This window comes from Pseudorasbora parva, chromosome 14 (assembly GCF_024679245.1).
Source record: "Pseudorasbora parva isolate DD20220531a chromosome 14, ASM2467924v1, whole genome shotgun sequence".
In the NCBI taxonomy this organism is placed as follows: Eukaryota; Metazoa; Chordata; class Actinopteri; order Cypriniformes; family Gobionidae; genus Pseudorasbora; species Pseudorasbora parva.
Genome location: NC_090185.1, coordinates 24,957,129 through 24,981,953, shown reverse-complemented (window position 1 = coordinate 24,981,953; position 24,825 = coordinate 24,957,129). Strand labels below are relative to the sequence as shown.

At 37.8% G+C, this 24,825-nt stretch overlaps 1 protein-coding gene across 1 annotated transcript; it reads left to right on the top strand.

The window, feature by feature from the left end:
• The first annotated feature begins 483 nt into the window (after nt 1-483).
• chaf1a (chromatin assembly factor 1, subunit A (p150)) lies at nt 484-24,113 on the top strand. Its single transcript, XM_067416026.1, has 16 exons — nt 484-816; nt 1,667-1,714; nt 3,000-3,592; nt 3,682-3,729; nt 4,570-4,814; nt 12,283-12,343; nt 12,425-12,493; nt 12,683-12,897; nt 13,045-13,216; nt 18,695-18,775; nt 18,879-18,974; nt 19,046-19,292; nt 21,469-21,610; nt 22,757-23,054; nt 23,142-23,226; nt 23,311-24,113. Exons 1-16 carry the CDS (start codon nt 762-764, stop codon nt 23,433-23,435), a joined length of 2,580 nt encoding a protein of 859 aa, XP_067272127.1. The 5' UTR covers nt 484-761; the 3' UTR covers nt 23,436-24,113.
• Nucleotides 24,114-24,825: the final 712 nt, after the last annotated feature.

The window sequence follows — 24,825 nt, the reverse complement described above, 5'->3', positions numbered from 1 at the left end:
TGGATAAAAACGACACCTTTCTGTCATTTTTGGCAGACACTTGTGAATATTTTCGTACTTTGAGGTTATCTCAAGATAATTTAACATCGGAATTACTGACGTTTGTACTTAGCTTTCCAAATATCCATCTTTAAATGTGTAAAAAAAAAAAAAAACACTTTAAATGTGTCAACTCTCTTCAAAACCCCGGTAGTAATTAATCTCAACCGTTTTATTTAGAAAAACACAATTCAAAAAAGTGCATTTCTTTAAGCAGAAACCCTCAGCAAAACAGTTAGTTGGTTGCACGGAATAACTTTGTGACTTGTTATTTTCATTTGACCAATCCTACTCGAGAATCACACTCACTGTCAAATCACAGCTCTTGGTACGTGTTACGAGGCGGAACCAATCGTGACAGGCAATAACGTGACGCTCCGTTGATCTGACGTGTCACGCTGCTGGCCAATCACAGCCTTCGATCCATCCCCGCAACAGGCTCCCGCCAATTCTGAGCGGGGAGCGCGAGGGAGTCTAACCGGGGATGAGACTGGAACGAAGGGACCAGGATTACACACGAAAACAACTGAATCTACAACTGTAAAAGTTACAGAAACACATCAAATTTGCAGTTGACACGTTAATACTATAACTGCAAAAGACGTGGAGTCGATGACTAGTCTTAAGAAGCTGTGTACGGAGTCCAAAAACGCGCTCCCCGTTTCCGTGTAACGTTTCCAGTGAGAGGACTGCGCGAGCGCACGGAGCTGAAAGGCGCGCGGATGGTGGTCGTGATGCTCGCGGCTGAAGAGCCTTTGGCCTCCACTCCACGCAGAGGTTTGATGTTTGTTTTAATGAGAAATACAACTGGTGTTAAAGCATGTTGGAGTCTATAAACCGAGACTTATGTGGTGAAGAAAGACAAAAAGTTCGCTTATCCTTAGTAATAGTAGACAAGTGGAAAAAAAAAACCGCCACTTAATAATCTGAAATGATTTTAGTTGAGCTCAGTTTCTCTGAAAAACTACGCGAGAATAACGTAAAATACTTTTTTAAGTAGTAGTTGAGTTTGTCGAGTGGTTTATGACCTTAATTAGCATGTTAGCAGGTGAGCTATTGACTCAGATTTGTTATTGACAATCTAGTTTTCTACACACATACGTGTCTTTCCTCACATATATTTAATATTTTCCAGTATTCGTGGTGGTGTGTCGAAGCTATATGTTGTTTTGAGCTCAATCCTTTTCTTTGTTCCTCAGTCGTGTGCTAATGGATGGACTAAATGGCTCCGTATTCACAGGTTCAGTAGCCAAACTGGCCTACAAACCATCATTCACTGAAAGGCGGGAGTTCAAAAATAAATACTTTACGTGTAGTACGTGGCTGTCGTTTCTTTGAAAGTCTCTAAGCGCTCTGCGTTTAATGTGAGGACTCACTATGCGGTTAAAAGTTTAAAGTTGCTATTTATTCTCGAAAATATATTCATCAGGTTCGGCTGTGACTGTCAAGTAGTAGCATTCGGGTTTAGCCATCACCTTTGTAATGACGAGACGTGCTTTGACAACGAGTATTGTTGTTTTGGCGTCAGTTATTGATATTAACAACATGTTAAAGTTCACGTAAGATTGATGTCATTCGAAGTTTTTTTTGTTGACTTTTATGTAACTTTACTCTTTTTATATTTCAGGCATGGATTGTGTGGGCAAAGCTAATGCCAGCAAGAAGCTTGTTCAAGGTAAACACAAACAACTTAAATGTTGATATTTCTAGTCAATATTGTAAAACCCACCTCCACCCAGCAAAAATACTAATAGCGGTTTAGTAATACTTTGAGGATCAAATCTATTAGATTATTTCTTTTGGGGAATTTGAGAGTTTAGTTTATTATGTACTGACATGAAATTATTCTATTTTGACTTGCATCTAATAAATTAGGACATGCCAACCTTTTAAAGGGCTGTCATTGGCCATTGCTGCTTATTATTATAATATAAAAACATGATGTCATTCATCAAAACAATAAGTATTGTGTTAATGTCTTTAAACTCAAAAGACACAAATTGTAAGATTTTTTTTAAATTAAAATATCCACTAGACCAGTGTTGTGTATATATATTGTTGACTTGTGTACTTTTTGATTATCCCAAATGTTTTCAAGAATGTTTGAATCCAGAGAAATAGGCAATTTTAACTAGGATGTGCCTCACCTATCAATGACCATACCCGCATTACCCTTGATTTCCGATTTTATTTTGTAGAAATCATTGAAACACCAAAGACGCTTTAATACATTTTGTGTTTTATTAGACAGGGGAACAACTGTTGGGAGACTTTATAGACCGAAAACTAATCATTTTATTTCAGTTATTGAAATTATTTTCAGTAATACAGCATTTTCTGTCAGTCAATGTTTTTATTAATATTTTTTTCTAATATCTAATTATACTGGTAGCTGCAGTGTGAATGCACAGAGTAACGTTATAACATAACACACTCAAATGTACCAAATAGGATACACAGAGCTGCATTATCTCACATATGCTTGGCTGGAGGATGGGAAGCTGTGTCATAACAAAATCTCTGCTACTCTCCAGCCGTGTGTTGCGCTTGTCTCTTATTAGTCTCACATAGCCGAACCTTCAGACCAGAGTCCTCCACGGGTTCGGGTACCTGACAGGTCGACCCGGCAAATTTTGCGGAAACGGGTGAAAAACATCCAACTGTGTCGGATACGGGTGGGGTCGAACAAGGGGGAAACACGGGTTTAAAACAGTCACGTGCGAACATCAAAATGTATGCCTATTTCTAGGAACACATCTACAAAAATATGTCTTGCCTGTATTTCAAGTTAATCAAATAATTTTAAAACAATATCTGGTTATTTGTGCTCGCGCCGCCGTGCGCCCTCCCAGGATTCTTTCGCTTTTTAAAAAAAATCACACAAGGCTTCAAGGGTGTGTTGACGGTCGGGAAAATTAACCGATATGAGCATCCCTACTAACAGTGTTACCTCCCTACAGCACGTCTACCTTTTAAAAGGCTCAACCCAGAACCCAAGGAATGCAGTGAACCCAAAAGAACCAAAGGTCCAGTTGCCCCAAAGTGCTCTGAGCCAAGTGCATCCGATGGAGAAAATGATATGGACAACTCCTCCGCCCCGCAGCACCGTGGCCCGGCTCTGGTAAACGGCCGCGGTCCTCTTGATTCCTTCATGAGCCGACGGAAGCGTTCCCCAGTCCGTTCTGTCCCTGAAGCCACTATCGACCTCACTGAAGACTCAAATGATGCCGTCAAAGACCACCCTGCACCTCCGGTGGCGGCCACCTGCCCCCTCAGTGAAGAAACGACAGAAACTGCAGAAGATCCCACCAAATCTACTGAACCAGCCACACCACTGACAGAAAAAGAGACGGAAAAGGATGAGGAAGAAGATGAAGACACCCTCCCACTGTTGGACATAACTCAGGACTCTGAGACTGAGGAAGAGGAGCAGCAGGAGATTGAAGCCAGTCCCGGGAATGAGTCTGTGTTGTCGACTGGATCCAACAGCTCCCTCTCAGTGATAGAGAGCTCACCAGAGCCGAGCAAGAGTGCTCCTACCACCCCTGCCTCTGTGAGTAGACACAAATCAATTTTTATTTTTGGTTCAATGTTTTTTTGCTAAATGTTCAACCTATTGATCAATCTCTTTTCTTTATACAGACATCACAGATAAATGCAGCCAGTAAAACTAAGCGACGATCCCTTAAGGTAAAATCTTGCATTTTACAACATTTAGAAACCCACATTTTTAGTGTAATAGTAATCTGGTCCCATATAAACAGCATTTGTACAGATTTGACGCGCTGAAAAGGTTTAGTTTTTTTATATTCAACAAAGAATCCTGAAAAATATATATCACGGTTTCCACACACTAAAGGCTGGAGTAACGGTGTCAAAAATCGTTGGTGGCAGACAAACACGGTCATCCACAGTCCACATACAAAGTACCCTGCCCATGTGAACAGTACTGACAATAAACCCCAAATAAATGTAATAATAATAATAATAATTCATTACATTTATATAGCGCTTTTCTAGACACCCAAAGCGCTTTACATATAGAAGGGGGGAATCTCCTCAGCCACCGACAATGTATATTGCTTTGGTTCAACGCGATTTACACACATTATGCTGTAAATTCAGTTTTGCCATCACAGAAAAAATTAAGATGAATTAAAATCAATGGATAACAGCTAAAATTGGTTTTAATGTTTTCACTGTATTTTAATGAAATAAATTACAGCTATTGTAATAAATATGGTGATGAATTTAATACATAAACAGTTTTTTTTCCTGTAGTGTTTTTTTTTTGTACTTGTCAACTAACAATTACAACAGCTTGACGTCTGGAGTGCAGGTCATTGGTACATAAGTCCAAAGCTGATATCTTGGTGTGTGTTTTTTTTTCAACCCCAAAAGCAAAAAATAAAATAGTGCATCTCAATATGAATGTTTGCACTCTGTTAAGAGTTCAAGAGGGATTGATTGTTTCGTTTTAAAATCTTGTCACTTACTTGAAAAGCCCTTTATTGACTTTTTGTCCCTCAGAATGTTCAAGAGCAGGAGGAGAAGCAGCGACAGAGGGACGAGAAAGAACGCCAGAAACAGGAGGCCAAAGCTGCCAAGGAGAAGAAGAAAGAGGAGGCCCGCAAGCTAAAGGAAGAGAAGGAGAGAGAGAAGAAAGAAAAGAAGGAGAAAGACGAAAAGGAGCGGCGGGAGAAAAAGGAGAGGGAGGAGAAAGAAAAGGCAGACAAACTAAAAGCTAAAGAGGAACAGCGGCAAATGAAAATTGAGTGAGTACAGCACCACAATACTAGTTGTACTGGTGTTTTCTATGACAGGGTTTCCGTGGGGTCTTAAGAAGTCTAAAATTTAGAAATAAATTTTAGGCCTTAAAAAGTCTTAAATTTGCTGAATTATTGAGCTCTGGGTCTTAAATAATTTTAAACGGGTCTTGATTTTTCCTACTTCCATGCCATGTAATGCTTCCTCTCTTTGAAACGCTTTTGTGTGTGTGTATATATGTATGTTTTTTTATTGATTTCTTAGGCTGTAGTTCTTTCTTTCGCTAGTCCAAATAAAATTTCCTGTATTACAACCACAAATAAGACCAACATGCATCTTATCTTGCAGCCAGTCATCTTATTGGTGCGAGTCTCTTACAGATTATACCACAGACACACAAAATTGATTTTATTCTTCAGAGAATAGTTCTGCGATCGTGAAACCGTAGGCGAATCTCTCACCTGCCGTCTTCCATAATGACCAAATAAAAAGTATAATATGCCTGATATTAGGGGTGGGCCAGATCATACCGTCCACGATAATACCGATAAAAAAGTGTCATATCGTGATATCAATGATATAGCAACGCAATGACGTATGGAGTATTTACTTTCCCAGAGAGAGTAGAGCAGCATCAGCCTCCAATGACGATTCAGTACCTAAAAAGGAAGCTACATGGTTACAAGTAGGGATGGGCATTTCAAGCAAAAAATAATATTTGAAGATTGATAGGAATTATTAGATTATTTTTTGAAAATCGCAACTCCTCCCCCACATGCACATATAGACATAAACAGAGAGAGAGAGCATTCACACTCTCATTCTGTATAATAAACTGTTTTGATTCGTTAGGGAATAGGCTATATTAACTCAAGCCATATGATTATTGTAACATGCTGAAATATTATTTGATGTTATTTGACATCGCCCCAAGTTACTGTAACCCGATGTATGCCACGTAAGCGTACAGTGTGTGTGAGCAACACTCGGGTGTGCACTTGTTCAGGACGAAAAGAAACCGCGTGTGTTTTAGCTGATTACAATTTCATAAGTTCAATGACATAAGGGATGATGATAGTGTTTTTGAGGATTTACCTTAGATACGACCAAGAGAGAGCCGGTGTGTTCATGCTTTTTTCCTTTCTTATCCACCCATCTGATAATTCACACTGTTACAGCCATTAAAATAGGTTGGTTTTGTTTTTAATGTTAAAGTAGTTATAATTTGTTTAGTTTCTTTATTAAATTTATTTAGAAAAATGTTTAAAGAATTTTTTGTTTGTTAAATTCAAGTTTTAGTTTTTTTAAAGTGCTGAGCAAGCGGCCCGTGATCGACAGTGAGTAAACCACGTTTGATCAATTTAGCCCCTTAAAATTACACTTGACTTGTCTTGCCTAAAGTCAATAGATATAAAACACTTCAATTATATCACAATGTTTATGTTTACTTACCACCACCTCAGTAAAAAGGCATCTTGACATGTTGAGGCATGGGCTGATGCTGCTTACATGCAACGGCGCTCTCAAACAAAACACATCGGTCTACAATCTACAAATAAAAATAAATGTTACAAAAAACATGCAGGATCTCTTATCTTAAATGATATAAATCCGCGAAAATCTTCAATTCCTGCGCTATGCACATTTAACAAGAGTTCACGTCAATGAAAGCAACCGATATGAGCTGCAATATTCATCATCAACTCAAACACCGCGATAGAATTGATTTGTATTGGTGGTCGGATATTAATCCAGCTTGAAAGAATTTAGAAAGGCATTTACTCCGGATCTTTTCACAATCAGATAGATATCTGATCAGAGAAAACGAATGAAGTGAAGTGCAGGTAAAAAGGCCAATAACTCTTGCAGCTGCGCTGAAGGAACATGCGCTGCTGGCGCAGACTCTGAACACAGCGCGAGCCCGTCTCGACAGTCGCGTGGTCTTGTGTTGTTTACACCAGTTCTCATAGTTTCTTTTAATTAATTAATGTCTAAAATATAAAAAGGAGAAGCCTAAAATGAACACGTCACCACCACATCAGCACCGAAACCATATATTGGTAATGTAAGTTACAGGTAAATAAAGGACGATAATCGCACAACCTATTCGATATTCTAAAATTAAATCAACTAATCGAATATTCTAAAATCGTGACTCATCCCTAGCTCTCTTAACAACTGACAAAACATTGACAACTTAAAGCTGATATTAATATTTGCCACGCAATATTTGACCGGAAGGATAAATTAACGGTTATTTTTGTCATTACGGCTCGTTAGATCCAGCATTCTGCCCGCTTTGAGTCAGATACAGAGATAAGGTAGTGCGTAAGATTACATTTATTTTGAATGAATGGATTATAGGATTTATTTGAATTATTTGTCAAGAGAGAGAGAAATTCGTACCTGCGTGACTGCATCAGCGTCTCTCTTAACAACGAAGATGTGTTTATTACGTAAAATTAGCAATGTAACCCCATCGTTGCTGAGAAATATAATGTAGTGATCCGGTAGCTTAGCTATTTTATTACTTAGTCACGGGGTGGCATTGATAACATGTTTATGTGCTCCTGAATCTGCAGTGCGATCTCCGCTCTCTATGCACGTGCGCGCGTGTGATTATGGAATACCGCATTAATATAAAGCGATGATTCATCTGATTTGGAACTACCTGTGCGTCAAACTATTTTATTGCACATATCTAGCCAATTAGAATCGAATATTCAGACAGACTATGTAGGGCTGGGCGATAAAACGATAACGATAATTATCACGATATAATTTTCCTCGATAAAACGATAACAACAGGTCGATAAATTCTCGATATAATGCTTACGCGCTATGCGTAATGCTGCGCATGCGTATTGCAGACCGGGCGTCTGCGTGCTGCACGCGGTAATGTTTACAGTCTGTGGCTGACAGGCTTGGAGGATCGGAGATAAGTGGAGCGATAAAAATGAGCAATAGTGAAGAAAATGCAGCGCTCACGGCCAGCTCGGGGGACACAGATATCGTTGACAAGTTAGTTCGCTCAGCTTGAGTGGTTTGGAGATATTTTAGCGATCCCATCCGACATAAAACAGAGCGACGTGCGTGGACTGCTTATCATAGGTTCACCACACGGAATTTAATTATTAAATTATCGTGTTTCTTCAAAGTCCTTCCATATAACATGCAGCCCAACACAGCGGTGAATCTACATTAACTACATTCACACACCGGCTTATTACCTTGTTAGCTGTAGTGGGTGACTTATTTACAACAGGCTAACGTTACCAAACTATAATCACTAAAACATCGGACTTGTACATTGCTATCATAATTGTTTGTCTTTGGTGATGTATTAATGACTCCGCATCGCCTGTATCAAAAGAGAAATAATGTCATCTGGTGTTTAAAATTAATAAAATAGACTAGACAGCCCTTACTGGAGATCCACAAATACTGAACTTTTCTCTCTCCCGACCAGCCCACTGTCGGTGAGGTGTGTTTGTGTGTGTGTGTCGGTGAGATGCACGGTGGACCAATCCACTGTGAGGCAAGAGAAGGGGCCTCAAAATGTTTCTTAAAACGCTTTTTTTGACCGTTTGCGTTTTTAGTGTTTTACTTACACAATTAAATATATATGATGCAATCTCGAGCGTTTTTGTTCTATTTAAGCTGCGAAAATCGTTCACAGCAGAACCGCAACGCGTCTCACAGCAACGTGGGTAAATGAACGATTCATTGTTTGAATGAATCGTTTGAATGAACGACTCAATGACTCGCTCATTAAGACGGCCACCTACTGGTGGTTTAATTTGATCTTTAAACATACTTTCCAACATGTCTTATTTGTCTATTGAAAAATACAAATCACAAAACATTATTTAATCCTGTTGTAATTTTTCAGTGTAAATTATTTAATTTGATTGGTAACAGCCCTTATAGTGTTTTATTTTAATTAAATGTATTGATCAAAATTACAAATATAAAATGAAACATGAAGCTTAGCCTATATTTAATAAGATTAAGGGAAAATGCCCTTTATAAAAGGTGAAAATATCACAAATTTCAAATGATGCAGATTTAAATATGTCAAAGCTGAGTGAACACTGGTGAGAATATTGCTTCAGAATAAATTATATTTACAACACACAAACACACTTTTCCAGACAAGCTAATTTTTTACTTGGACAAGCTTGAACGGTGTACTTGTTCGAAGGACAAGCACATGAACATGCTTAATTGTAAGCCCTGTATAATGATATATTATTGATATATAGTGTTGAGTAAAAAAATGCTGGCCACAGTTAAGATTTTAATAAATAAATCTACCTCAGTTTAAATAAATTGTTCACTTGCTTGGGAAGTGTTTGTCATGTTTTGACAATAAAGGATAGTTTAAAACCACAGCTAACTGTTTGTTTTCTACATATTTCACTCAGGAGCAAAAATATGCCTTTAAACTTTAAAGAAATAAACATTTTACATTTATCGTGATATTTATCGATATCGACTGATATGCTAAATTATATCGTGATAATTTTTTTGGGCCATATCGCCCAGCCCTAAGACTATGGTATAAATTACTTTAGTTATTGTTAAACTAAAATGTTGTTATAGTTTTACTTGAGATTTCCAGTGAAAACACTAATAACTTGTACCAAATCTACTTTGCTTTCATTTGACTCATGCTGTGTGTGACTATAAAGCTACTGCTTACCGCCTTATGACAATAGATTTACACTTTGAATAAAAAATTATCTCATAAATGACAGTAGCTCATTGGAAAAGGATGGATAATGCTTTTTATTTTGTATGCAATAATAAATGCTGCTGCCTACCAGCTGCAATAACCAATAAAACTGTTCTATTTTTTTTTTTTTTATATCATAAATATCGTTATCAGAAATATTCTTTAAATGTCGTGTTATAATTTTGAAGCTATATCACCCACCCCTACCTGATATAAGTTCACCCAAAAATGAAGTTGATGTCATTAATGACTCGCCCTAATGTCGTTCCACACCCGTAAGACCTCCGTTCATCTTCAGACAAAGTTTAAGATATTTTATATTTTAGGCCCAGAGCATATGCAGTGTATGCACTAGGGCTGTACTAGAATAATCGAATATTCGTTCGGAGAGGTGGCATTCGATTTTCAGTTTTGAGATTCGAATATTCGTTTTTTTTTTTTTTTCAACACGTGACTTCCGTCGCGGACTCATTCTCACTCATGCTTGAAATAATAATAATAAATTAAAAAAAACACTGCAACATGCTTTCAATAAAAGCATCGCGCATTTTAAAGATTTAAATTAACAAAAAGTCAGAATAAGACAAAATAAATCCCTTTTAATCACTTGTGCACTGTCCGTTTTCGGAGCATAAACCTGCCCGTGTAATGCGTACCGGAAACTGTTCTATTTAAAAGATTATTAAATGTTTATTAATATTTAAAGAATGTGTGCCACCTGATCATATTGCACCAAATGCAGCACTGCACTCCACTGGGTCTGCCGCAACACATTTACGATGCCGAAGAGTGAAACGTGAAGTTGTGAAAGATGATACAAATGCAAACCGACACTATTATTATATATTTAGCCCCACCCACCGAAGCTTCGAATATTCGATATTGATTGCCACCTAAGCTTCGAAGCTCAAAAAATGGCATTCGAAACAGCCCTAGTATGCACACTATACTGTCCATGTCCAGAAAGGGAATAAAAACATCATCAAAGTAGTCCATATGAGACATCAGTTAGTTGATTAGAATCTCTTGAAGCATCGAAAATACATTTTGGTCCAAAAATAACAAAAACTACGACTTTATTCAGCATTGTCTTCTCTTCCGTGTTCCTCCAAAAAGATTCAAACGGTTATGAATCAGGGTATCGATCAATGATTCGGGTCGCCAATGTCACGTGATTTCAGCAGTTTGACGCGATCCGAACTGCTGAAATCACGTGAAATCATCATTCGCTTGTTAATTTTTGTTATTGCCGTTTTAATCAGGCTCTTGTCCATCCGGCAAGTAAAATTCTCTTTCCCTTGTCCCTTCAAAATATCCACTTGTCCTGGACAAGCGTTAATGACGAGCCCTGCCTTTTGTATGTTTTTTAATTGCGTGATTTAAAATGGTCATGACAACAGGGTATCCGCGGGGTCTTGAAAAGTCTTAAAAGGTGATAAATCAATTTTGGGAAAATTAAGACCCTTATAAAGTATTAAAAAGTCTTATCACGGCTTTATAAAGTCTTAAATTTTGAAAGTATTTTGTTCAAGCTTTGTCAGAAGAGCTTGACTCCAAAAAGTATTTATGAATATATTTATTTTCATCCCCATAAGTAGCCTATTAAAAAACAACGGCTATGAGATCGGCTCGGAGCGCGCGCCAGGGATGGACATTAGCACCGCCACCAGCCAAATGCGGCTGATTTAGAGTTGTGGCGGTAAACTCGCTTCACCTACCGAGCTGTTTCACCTCTTTGTAAACTTTGTTCAATGCATGCGAGTGCTGCCGTATGTGTGCATATGACCAGTCGTTTTCTCCGTCATCACTCGCGTGAAGACGCGCTGTGAGACTCGCGCGCGCTGAGAGAAGATCTGACGCTCTGCATCATCCGAGAGCGCGCGCGAGTCTCACAGCGCGCAGATATTGAGTTCTCTTTCAAGTCTTGCACTTAAACGGACAAACTCACACAAGAAGTATGTCAACGTGTCCATCTTGATGAGTATCCTAGCAGACATAGTGAACTGTATAGTATGCACAGTCGAGACAGACGAGCATATCCCTGCATCAGGTCTTAAAGGCGCAGTAGCCTTTACTGCTGTCTGAGTGATGTCCTTATATTTAGTTTGACATTAAACACTGCTCTTGATTGATTAGCTTTTGTAAGTTTAATAAGGATTCATCTTTCATTTAAACAGTTAAATATGCAGTTATTTTACATTTGATTACTTTATTCAATTTCTGTACCTTTCTGCAGGACAGTAGGCATGAGCATTATTATTTAATGTACACACGAGTGAGGTTGAGTTAAACATTTTAGTTTGAATCTTATTTTTCAGTTTTCGGCTTTGGTTTCTTCTTTTTTGGTTTTGGCCAAGAATTTTGATTTCTGTGCATCCCTACTGACAATGTTCTGCTCGGTATGTCGTCAACACGCGTCAAAGATGCCAGAACGAATAGTTTCATTGTTGGGACTACAAAAATAAATAAAACTGGAAGCCATTGTAGAGCTTGTAGTATTAATTTTCACATGCAGTTACACATTGTCAGTTAAAAACAAAAAAGTGGTTTGTTGCCGTTTAGAACTTGAAGTGCGATGAGGTCTTAAAATATTTTGAGAAGGTCTTTAAAAAGTCTTAAAAAGGTATTGAAATTAACTTCAGGATTCCTGCATATACCCTGGACAAGTCTTAAATTTGACTTGGTGAAACCTGCAGAAACCCTGTATGAGTATTAAATTCTGGTGTAATTCCATTTAGGGCTAGACTGGAAGAGAAAAGGAAGAAAGAGGAGGAAAAACGGTTGAAGGAAGAGAAAGAAGTGAGTGCTTTTATTTATCTGAGGTTTTCTTTATTGCTGATTTCTTCAAATTGTCCTAATTGTGTTTATGCATCTCTTCAGCGAATTAAAGCTGAGAAGGCTGAGATTACACGGTTTCTACAGAAGTCCAAGACCCAGTTGGCACCAAAGGTAAGTCCCATTATTCAGTGTAGAATGAAGACCTCCTGTGTCAAACTACTAGTGTACAACATTTACAAATGCTGCTTAAGATATTTTAAGAATGAGGCCTTGTGGGGCATGTAAAGGACGCACACACACAATCAAGTCTAAAAATCCTTCCCAGTGTGTTTTAATCTCCAAACATGTTGTGTGTTTCAGACTCTGGCATCTGTCTGTGGAAAGTTTGCTCCTTTTGAGATTAAAGCACACATGTGTCTTGCACCACTGACTCGAGTACAATGTGAAGACGCAGTCCTAGAGGAGCTGGACCGTTATCTTGCCCAACCTGACAGCACTCTAAATGGACTAAAAGACTGGACAGGGCACAAACCTCGCAGTTCAGGTCCAACCAGACCCAGTCACAGTGCAGTAAGGTAAAGCCACATTGAGCCGCTGTCAAGATGCTTATGACGTACTCATCATTTAAATGTGCAGAACACCAGCTGGTGTTTTTGTTCGAGTGATGTGAAAGGCTTATTCTTTGTTTGGTTTGTTTGTTCCTTCATGTACTCTGTTATTAGAGATTGTGTGGTCGTAACTGAAAGCCAAAAGGCAGATGGCGTCCCTGATCGCCATCGTTATGGCCGCATGAAACTCTTGCAGTTCCATGATAACTATCGTCCTGCTTACTGGGGGACCTGGTGTAAAAAAAGCACTCACATCTCACCGCGCTGCCCGCTGACACTGGACAAGGTAAAATCACAAGAATGTGTCAATATTCAAGCCAAGTTTCCATTTTTTCCCACAGTAAATTTGCGGGAAAAAAGATTGCGAAATTAGCTTTTCATCCAATTGGCCTTTGGTATGCGTAATGACTAAAAAACACTTCATAAGTTTAGTTGTATCGCTAAAAAAATCTGCCCTTAAGTCGATTCCATACATAATTTCGGGTATATTGCAAATTAGATCAAATCTTTCACATCCCAAATATTAGTTAAATGCAGAGAGTAATGAGACGATTGAAATTTAGGCCTATTACTAAATTAGGAAATATTAAAGGTGGAGTGTGCTTTCTGGTAACCAATGTTGATATTTCCAGTCACCAAAACAAACACGTCCCTACCCCAAAAGGGCCGTGCCCCTATTTTGATAGCTCCACCCCATACATACTAGATATGTCAATTTCCACAAATTCACTTGATCGTTCTTCGTTTAAATTAACGATTAATTAATCGATTAATCGTTAATCGTAATACTGCAATATTCATCTACAGCAGTGGCTTATAGCCGACAGCATGACAGGATGTGCAAATGCTGTGTAAAACGCCATGTTTTTCACCAAATGAATGAGACTATGCAATTGTAAAATTAGTCGATGTGATTTATAATTTATTTAAATGACTTAATTAAAATGATTTAATAACCAAATATAACCTGTAATACAACACCAACGGTGCCTCAGATCTGTTATTCAGAATGTGTGGACGCTCTTCCAAGAACAACGTGCTGAAACGTCACCTAAACCCAATTAATTCAAAATGATTTATTTAAATAGTTTTCATTAATGTTATGTAATGTGACCACATCATAGTTATTATTAGTCGTGCGTTGATGTTTGAACTGCGTGAGCTAAAGCTGATGCGCTGAATCAACACTGGTAATTACACTGAAGCTCTTTGCTAGCGCGTTATTTAACTCAACAAAAAGCTTCCTATATGAGATTAATCAGGTTTATATAAAGTTAACAAAATATTACAAATTATATCTGCACAAAATGATGCGAATGCACAAGTGAACTTGAATTGAGTTGCTGATATTCATATTCAGAATGGGAGACGCGCTCTTCCTGGAACAACGCTCTGAACACGGCACCTAAACCCAATGACTTTACAACCATTTATTAAAATATTGTTCTCATTTCTGTTATATAATATGACAGTCCCAATCATAGTTATTTTGCATTGCTCTGTATGCGCTAAAATGAAAACCGGTTTTATTTTTTAACAGTGCTTTATAATTCGCTAAAAGAAACGCATCCTATATGATTGATCTCATATATAACCAGAGGTGGGTAGAGTAGCCAAAATCTTTACTCAAGTAAAAGTACAAGTACTTACGGAAATATTTACTCAAGTAAAAGTAAAAGTAACAATCGTAATAGTTACTTGAGTAAGAGTAAAAAAGTATTAGATGAAAAAACTACTCAAGTACTTAGTTACTAGTTACTTTCGATCTGATTGATAAGATCCAAAAACCCTGAATTTCAGACTACTTAGAGAGCTTTCACACACCTCCATATATATATATATATATATATATATATATATATATATATATATATATATATATATATATATATATATATATATATATATATATATATATATATATATATATATATATATATATATATATATATATGTGTGTGTGTGTAATGGTTAAACCTTGTAAATTAATGGTGTGCTGGGCTAACCACAGCTCTTTTTAAAACATACTTTGTTCTTATATTTTTATAAGTATATGCATTCTTAAAAATACAGTCCCATTTTTAAATGTATGTATATACTGCAGACTGTTGTCTGTCCGGATATGTGTATAAATGCAAGATGTCACATTAGGCTATTCAATTTGTTTCGTTTTTAGCCTGATCTCATCAGTACCTATGGCAACGTTTATGCAAACCACAAAGTATGTACCAATATGTACATATTGCGACAGTTTCAAAGTGAAATGTCCACTGGGTGGCGCTAAAAGCTTATTTTTTTCCAGAACAGATTTGCGTGAATCTGACATGTTTTGTTACGTTGTGTTTTTAACGTACACCCACACTAAACCTACCCGAAAGTGTTAACAACAGCAAATGAGACAAAAATAAAATTGTGTCCATGTATTTTTAGCTTGTGTTTAGAACTCGTCTTTGAGCTCTTATCATGACTCGTTCTTCATGGGGTTCGTTCTCAAGCTTTTCGCATTGTAAATACAAATCTGTATCAGCTGAGCTATCGAGCAAGTCTGGTGAATCAGAAAAGCAGAACATGGAGCTGTGACGCAAAATTCAAAATGTTTTAGTTTACAAACCAGACTAAAAAAATGCAGTTTTTCTGCCTATAGTGTTCATTTCTGTTGGAATTCCTGCAGTGTGTATTGGTGCGTATTTTGTGGTTTGCAAAAACATTGCCACAGGTACATTTTGCCAATGAGGTTGCTCGTTTTGTGTGAAAAAAAAAGATATGTAAATGTGCAGATGTGAACGTTTGTTTGTGGACGTGTGTTTGGAGGATTCAAATGATTTGTTAATGCTTGCACAAGGGCGCATATGAGGAAAACACTCGGACAGTGTGTGAAATAGTATTACAATAAAGGAAAAGTGCCCATAGTTACCAAATACCATTAATAGTGTTCAAATATAGGCATCATTGTTACACTTACCGCTGTTTTTTCAGGTTGGAGCTGGAATTATTGTATGCTGAGATGTCAGTTCGTTTTGGTGAACACAGCATGCATTAAATTATGAAACTGTTCTTTTTGACATCTTGGACTGAAAACAGGCTGAACTTGAGGCCACGTACGGGTGATCTGCCGTAGCTCACACACATCTCCCTCTGCTTCGGCCATCATCTTCTGACTAAACGCGCGCTTATTTTATGCGGGTGACAATATCCACCTCTCGCGAAGCAGACTCTCCAACGTTTCGCGAGACTTGCGAACAAGTCATAACTTATTTTAAAATATATAATTAATTATCACCATTGACAGTAGCGGAGGAACGCCACCGAATGTAACGAAGTAAAAGTACAGTTTTTTCACAAGAAATGTACTTGAGTAAAAGTAAAAGTACCCATTTTTAAATATACTCTAAAAGTACAAGTTACCCAAAAAATGTACTCAAGTAAATGTAACGAAGTAAATGTAATTCGTTACTACCCACCTCTGTATATAACGTTACAAAATAAATGTAATATTACAAATTACTTCTGCACAATTTTGATGCAAATGCACAAGTGAACTTGAACTAAGTTACATGCGTGAGTCAGAATGCGTGACTCATGTTGTAGGGCCCTATAAAATCTGTTTTATTTTTTCCCAAATTCCGTTTTAATTTTTGCAGATTCCTTTTTTTTTCCTCCAGTTTTAATTTTTGGGAATTCAATATTTTTTTACCCTTTACTGTTATTTTAGTGAAAAAAAGAGTGTGCTTTTAATGTTAATATAATAGAACATAAAACAAAAAATAAGAATGACCTTAAATTTATTGAGGTAACAAACATCACATTTACTTTTTAGGACAAAGACTGCATAATGCAACATAACACAATATTTTGAGTACTTCAAATATTAATGGTTATGAGCTTTAAACTTTACGGTAAAATACATTATTTTAGTTTATTAAGTTTTATTTAGTTAAAATGAGTGCTCCATTAGCTTTTTCTTTCAAGTAATATATTTTTAAAAGAACTTAAAAAAATTATAAGAATCATCTTTTACAGTACTATTAAGTAAAACATTTAAAGCTGAAAATTAACATGAAAAAAATAACACATTTCACCACGAAATCATCTAGTGATTTGTTCTGTGTGTTAAACAATCACCATTATAATATCCAGAGCTGTGAAAATTAAAAATAATATACACAAAAACACAACACTGCCAGAAGTTTTTTCCCCAACTTTAAAGGCCCCTTTAAATGATTAAAACTAGATTCTTATCTTAACTTTAAGGTTACTTTTATCATGTAAACTACCCATATACAGGCTACACCATGTTATATGCATATGTGTTTGGAACAGAGTGAACAACGATGGTTGGGGTTGATTTATGTATCTCCATACATAAATCAAAATGTAGTTTTGATCACTTTATTAAAAGTGGTGGCTGTGTGCCGTCTGTAAACAAGGCTATTTAGAATATAAAGAATATTTGCTTCCCTGGTCTGCATTTTCCTCAGACATACGTTTTCCTCCCACATGAAACAGAATTTTATTCAAAATATGTAAAATTCCGGAAAAATCTGCGTTAACACTAAATGAATATGCCAATTACGCGATTCCATGATCACGGAAATTACTCTTTTACTTTTAATACAGCTCGCCTCTAACGTTAATTATTAACCAAATGCATCCTTATGAGATAATTCAGCTATGGATAGGCCTGCACAAAATAAACACAATATTATGACTTAAATTTGCACAAAACAAAAGGCTGCGAATGCACATGCAAACTTGCAGTCATGATGAAGGTGTAACTCCAGCTGTAAAATAGTCCCAAATAGGACTCGGGCACGCTCGCTTAATTTGTCCTCCCATTTCGCGGTTGAGCCGCACGCACGCGCATGACCCTGCTTAATCGATGATCGATAAAATGTCTTATCGACAATAAATCGATCATCGATTAATCGTTGACATCCCTAAAACGTACATATGCAACACAGGCAAAGAAAATTTAGGCTATATATAAAATAATTTTTATTAACAAGTGTCATGTATTTTTACTTCATTATAAAGACTATTTAGATCAATACTTGATCAAGTAATATTCAGAAATGGGTGGGGCTATTATTTTTCTGATGCGCTATTATTCAAAATAGTGAAGAAATAGATTCTAAAACAGAATTTTTTGGAAAAATAAGTATGAATGATGTTTGAGAGGCAACACGTCTTATTTTTACCAATAGTAATAAAATAATTTAATATACAATTTAATAGTATGAATATAATACATTTTACGCCACAAATGGATGAAAGAATAAAAAATATATTGAAAAAGATAATATTTTGATGAGCTAAACCTTTTTAGAGAAACAAAATCCTTACATGGAAACCTGGCTCTTCGAAAGAAAAAATCTTAAGAAATCTTAACTTCACTGTGGTCAAGGCTACAGTGTTCGGTATTCTCATCTAAATAAACACAAGGAATATGTTGCTTTAAATGGGTCGTATCAATTTGGTTTCTTCATGGAAGTTCTTCATGGATACAATCTGTGGCTATATTTGACTACTTGTTTACCTAGATGTTTGGATGAGATCCGAGCAGGACAATGATAGTTGAATCATACCGACACCAGAACCGATAGTGTCCGAGTTTATTGGTACTGCAGTCTTTATAATTTATAAGCATTACTACATTAATAATTTACTGCAGAACTTCATAATTTAGCACCAGGGCTCATTTAATACCGGGTTTTGGTACCCATCCCCTGAATTGTTAATTATAAATGATTTTTGAATTTTTCAGGAGCTGCTGGATTATGAGGTGGACAGTGATGAAGAGTGGGAGGAGGAAGAGCCTGGAGAGTCTCTGTCACACAGTGAGGGGGTGAGTGATACAATGCCACTAGAAAGGTGCATTGTCAATTGGCTATAGGGACAAATTAGCCAGTTTGAATATGGTGGTGACTTAAATCTTGCTTTCCCTCCAGGATGATGACGATGAAGGAGATGATGATGACGACGATGATGGGTTCTTTGTGCCCCACGGTTATCTCTCAGACGGGGAAGGAGCACTTGAAGAGGGGGTACATATAACGTCACCTCTCTTCAATCGCCTCATTGTCACGTCAGGACACTAACCAATCTGCTTTTGCAGGAGGGTGGGGATCCAGAGAAGCAGAAAGTGCGTCAGAGGATGAAGGCTCGTGAATGGGAGAATGAGCTGATGTCTAAAGGGAAGATGAAGGTGTTGGAGGCGGTGGTGCGCGGTTGCCTGTGGGAAGGGGAACAGCCTTCACTGGAATTCCTGCAGCCGTATGCTGTCTGTATGCTAGAGCCTTTACCTAGAGACGAGTCCAGCACCCCTGAACAGGACGCCTCACGCCAACAGAGGAATGAGAAACGTGAGTACAATGTGTGTTTAAAGCACTATTCGCACAGGATTAGTATTATCTAGGGACCTCTGTGATTTAGAAATTACTCCCCCACATCTGAGTTTTGCGTGGCGCATTCGCACGGGATACGCAAAGTCTGTGATTTAACTCGCAATTTACTGACTTCTCCCGGATATGATGTCAAGACTTTGTTATAGATATAGCTGTATGAAATCATAAACAGGCATCGATATCGTTTTGATTATTTAATAGTTATAAATAAACATAATTTCATTCAATTAGCGAACAGACGCCATGAACTGAGCACAGACCAGCGGCAGGAGTCAGATTTAATTTATCAAGAGTGAGAAGCTGACACACAGCGGAAGATTCAGTTTCAATGCTAAATGTAAAAGCGCCTATTTAAACAAGCTTGTCATTGTACTGTACTGTTATGTTTTTCATTAAGAATAGTATTGAAGTTAATATTAAACACACCATTCAATCAGTTTACTCCCAAATTGATACTCATTCTAAAGTGAAAGTATAATCCGTGCGGCCACATGGGAATTCATAACGGTGCGCATTATGAATGCAGACTCCTTTCTTTGTGAAAGATAAAAATGCTCACAGGAAACAAAAACCTTGCAAAAATTACATACGATCCGCCTAATCCTGGCCAAATCACAGATGTCGATTCGCACGGGACTACTATTATCACAGGATCTCGGTGTTCGGTAATATGGTAGGTAATTTGCGGGGGAATTTTTACTTTACAAATTACTAGGGGTGACCCCTAATAGTCGAAGATTCGATGCATCGATATGCAGGACCGGATTCGACCACTGATCTCATGGTCAAATCTTCGCGGGTGTTATGAAACAAGGATTATACCATTTTGGCAATATGGGTGTGCTCAATATTAGTGTTATAAAGACGTGTCGCAGCGCTGAGCGATCGCCCCTTTAAGGGCACTGAGCTTCGCATGCCGCGCCTTTAAAATTCGAACACATATACACCGACAGCGGCATTCGACACCTGTCCGCGGCGATAAATGTATATTTCCCTCAAATCGTGACTGTATATACTGATTTCACCCTGTACTACAAGATACACTCATCATGCAGTGATTCAAAATTGAGCTTGCGCGCAGCGCGTAATGTTCACGTCTGCCTGAGACACGGCGCTGAGCTTCAGTCTGGTGTGCGACCCCCTATGGGCACAATCGGCTTAAGAACGTGCATATAAACGCACTCAAAGTGTTGTTTTCCTCTCAAGGCAGGTATTTTTTAGGTTATTTATCAAAATGTTCTTTTATATATTTGTGTGATGTTCTGTTTCGATCACGGCTTTTAAATGTTATGAGAGAACGGTTCATTTACGAATGTGTAGTGTAGTTTTGATCACTTTATTAAAAGTGCTGGCTGTGTGCCGTCTGTAAAGTAAAATAAAAATAGTCTTAGCTTCCTGCTGACTAGTGTCCTGCCCTTCCCAACCCGTTCATACCGTTAATTTTTTTACGTTCTATGGTTTACACACACAGATGATTCGACTATAGAGAGATTCGAAAATTCTGATTCGAATGTGTAAATCCTTAGTCAGGGACACCCCTACAAATTACAGACGTGGCCGATTCGCACGGGATTAAGATCACAGACATTCTCTGCAATTATTACAAATCACCAGCGGTCCCTAGATAATACTAGTCCCATGCGAATAGGGCTTAAGTGTTGTGTACTTGGGAGATTATATATAGATTTAGAAGTAAAAAAAGTTCCTCTTCTGTCCAAGCTGCTTTACTAAACATTAGTCTCTTCATTTGTTGGATACATATATTGAGCCATATATAGTTCAAGTGAGTTTCTACAAGCTGTTTATGTTTGAGATCATCACAATGCAAATGCAAACCTAGCATGAAGTGCTCACACTGTATTAACAGCCTCTCTCAGCTCAGTTAATGCACAAAGCCCAGCCTAAAGGCCTATTCATGCTTAGAGATGGGCAACAAAGTCATGCAAATCACCAGTGAAAATTCACACCTAAAAATGGGCACCGCATGGTTTCATTATCCACTTACAAAAGTTGCATACCTGAATAAAATTAAAACACAGCCTTCATTATTTTAATACAGTTGCACACTGCTGGTTTTCCTGAGAGTGATTTAAATTATTCAGTGATTGTTAATGTGTTTTTCACTTCTCTTTAGTGCTGTCACGGCTGCTGCCTTTGCTTCATGGAAATGTGAACAGCAGTAAAGTCATAATCAATGAGTTCCTGGAGTTATGTCGCCAGCAAACATCCTCGCCCACAGAAAGCCCTTTAAATTGTATTGACAGCATCCCACCCAGGTAACCCAGCTAACAATATCATACTGATCTTTCATATCAATCATTATGCAAAATTTTTTCCACTACAATTCTACAGGGTTGACATAATTTTGTAGGCCAACGCGGAAGTTAGCATCACCCTGATTTATTTGACAGAAAGCCAATAGGATTTTCTTATTGACATTTGGGTTATTGCAGAAAATAATCTGGCTAGTGAGTAGATACGGTTTGGGCATGATAAAGTTTAAATTCCTGGCAGCCTGTTGTTCCGTTTTGCAAACTTTTAGCAACCAAAGTTTGTTTGAGTAGAGTAATAATTAATAATATGTGAAAGTATCTCAAGTTTTTGTAAACAACAGACTATATCTAAACAACAGACAGATATATAATATAATATCATAGCACTACCACCAACCAGAGCAACGAAGGTGAAACAGAGCTTGTTGATAGATTAAACATTTGCCGTATCCGGTCAGCAAAACTCCGAACACATCTTCCCTTCTTAAGAATGACTTCAGTGCTGTTCTTTTCTCAGAGAAAAGCTTAACTCCAAGTCTTCCAGAGTCGCGGTCAAAGCTGATTCGAAAGACCGCCGCCGTTCGCCAGTTTCTGTGTTTACTAGAAGCACACAAACGCAACTCGGCCGTCGTCATTATGGCCCCACCCACCGACTCTATACACGATGTGATTGGCCCGGCAAGAGTTTGGTGTTTCAGAAGGGTATTCGAGAGTTGCTAGACGACACTCGCGGGCAGCCGCTAGATTGCGTCTAGATTTCTAGGCTAGTAAGCTGCATTTTAGCCATCTCCATTTGAGATGTTCTGCTTAAAGTGTAATTCAGTCGGTCCGTGTTCTTTCAGGATTCACGAGCCGCTTTGCTGAACTGCTGTGTGTAGTGAGCTTCTGAAATAAGCCAATCAGAGCAGAGCTCAACATTAATATTCATGACCCTTCCAAATAAGGCAAAAACAGCATTTCTAGGGTTGTAAATGGACATGTAAAATTGTATCGGGACAATTTTTGCCGTTAAATAAGCCCCATACCCTCTATGTAGATATCAGAGATCAATTTATCATATTGTTTCAACTCATGCTAAGGCACCTTTAAATGACGCCACACAGCTACACTGAACTAATTTCTAAGGATATTGTGTTTTTTTGGCAATAGGATCCACGTCAGGCGTATCATAAAGGAGAACGCTGTGTACGAAAAGCGCTCCACTTACAGACGATGCTGCTGGTACGTGCATGCAGAAGTTCTGACCCGTCATTCTCAGGAGGCATTGCCTGTTCCATGCCAGTGGACCTACCTCACCTCCGGGGCTCAGATCACCCGCGACGACCCCAACGGCTCACAGGGCAACTCGCCCACCACATCCTCTTCCATCACACCCTCCAACAAGAGGAAAAGTGCCAGCAGCCACTCCATCACAAAGTATATGAAGAAATGTAGTGACTCGGAACAGGTGCACTTTTTTGCAATATATTATTACTTTTAGATTCACCTACTACCTATTTTTTAGACCTGTCTAACTTTGTGGTTTATTCTTTAGACTGAGGCCATGGAGACCGACGGCTTCCAGGCGGACACTGAGGATGATGAAGACGATGATTGTGTCATCATTGGGGAACAATCTGGTTAGTATGCGTCGCTGCTAAAGATTGACAACCAAGACAAATCTGCCAGAATAAGCTTGAAATTTTTGTTGTTGTTCTTAATAGGATCCTCTGAACAGGACGCTAACACATCCTTGCCACAAACTGAGAAAAACACAGAGCCCATGGACACAAATGCATCTGAAACTGCTGCTCTTGCCTTGCCGTGCCTCACCCCAGCCACCGCCTGAGATCTGACTCCTTCCTGTGGGGTTTGCAAAGGCTCAAAATCTGATCTACGATTCAAAGGATCACACAGTATTAAAGGTCCCCAGAATTAATCATTTGTTTCCTCCTCTTTAAGTGGAGGTCTGTTAGATGGTGTACTGCTCTTCTTCATAGGTGAAGTCCCACTTTTTGAAAGTGTGTAAAGGCTGATACATTTATCAGCTGCGACACAGACCAGGAGGTTGATGCTGTCTGCTGGGCTCAGTGCTTGGCCACATTGTTTTAAAATGTTTATTTTTTTTCCCTCTCAGAATACTTGAACTGGTGTATGTCTTTCAAAAATAATGACAATTGAAATATATTGCACTTTTATATTCCATTTCTGTTTATTTCATTCTTCTACCCCACCAGAAGTCTTTCATTTGTATTCTTTTCCAAGAGGCTTTGTATAAAACAGCATGTGCCACCTGTTGCTCAGGCTGCTATACGCGGTGTAAATACTATTTTTGTTTTTTGAAAAATGGTGTAGAAGCTGAAATAGTAGGTGGCCGTCCAACATGGGAAAATAAGCAGCAGCTCTATTTGCATTTCTTTTGGCTAAGTATTTTCTTAATGTTTCGAATAAACTGCACCATAGTTTGCAGTTGTAATGGGTTTCCTACAAAGCTTGTTTAAATAAAGCATTATTTAAAAATGAACAACTTTTAATATGCTGTTAACCAATACATCCCAAAGCCATTTGTTATTTCATGCACACTCATCTCCTCTGACAATGTATTTTATTTCATACATCACATCAAAAGCAGCAGAACACAACATTTTAACTACAAATTTGAGTAAAATACAAGCTTTTTTAATAGCAGAGTTTTTATCAGTGAGCATTATAGTCTACAACTTTTTTTCTTGTAAAGAGCGGGTGCATTTTTATTATCATTAACACTGGTTTGTTGTCGAAAATAGTTGTATCACTTACTGCACTATTATTCTACTTATTTAAGAATCGGAAGTCTTGCATATTCAGAGTTAATAGCTTACTTCCAGGTTGAAAAATAAGGTGCCGTTTTCAAAGTATGCTTGATTGTATTGTAACTAGAGGTGTAACGGTTCAGTTCATAACGGTTCAATTCGGTTTTAGGGTCACGGTTTCAGTACAGTTTGGTATGTGCTATGTTCAGGGAAACTACTGATTAGCTATATTCAATTGTCAAATAAAAATAAAGAAAATAAGAACAAATAAAAGAAAATTAGAGCAAATACAATTTCAAGCAAAAACACAAATACAGAAAATGGCAAGGATGCATATAAAATAAACTGCTTTTCAGAAACCAAATCAAGTAATCAAATATAAAATTGCATATGTATCTTAATCTTCAATGTATAAATTAAAGAGGAATCACTATTGAATTTGCAAAA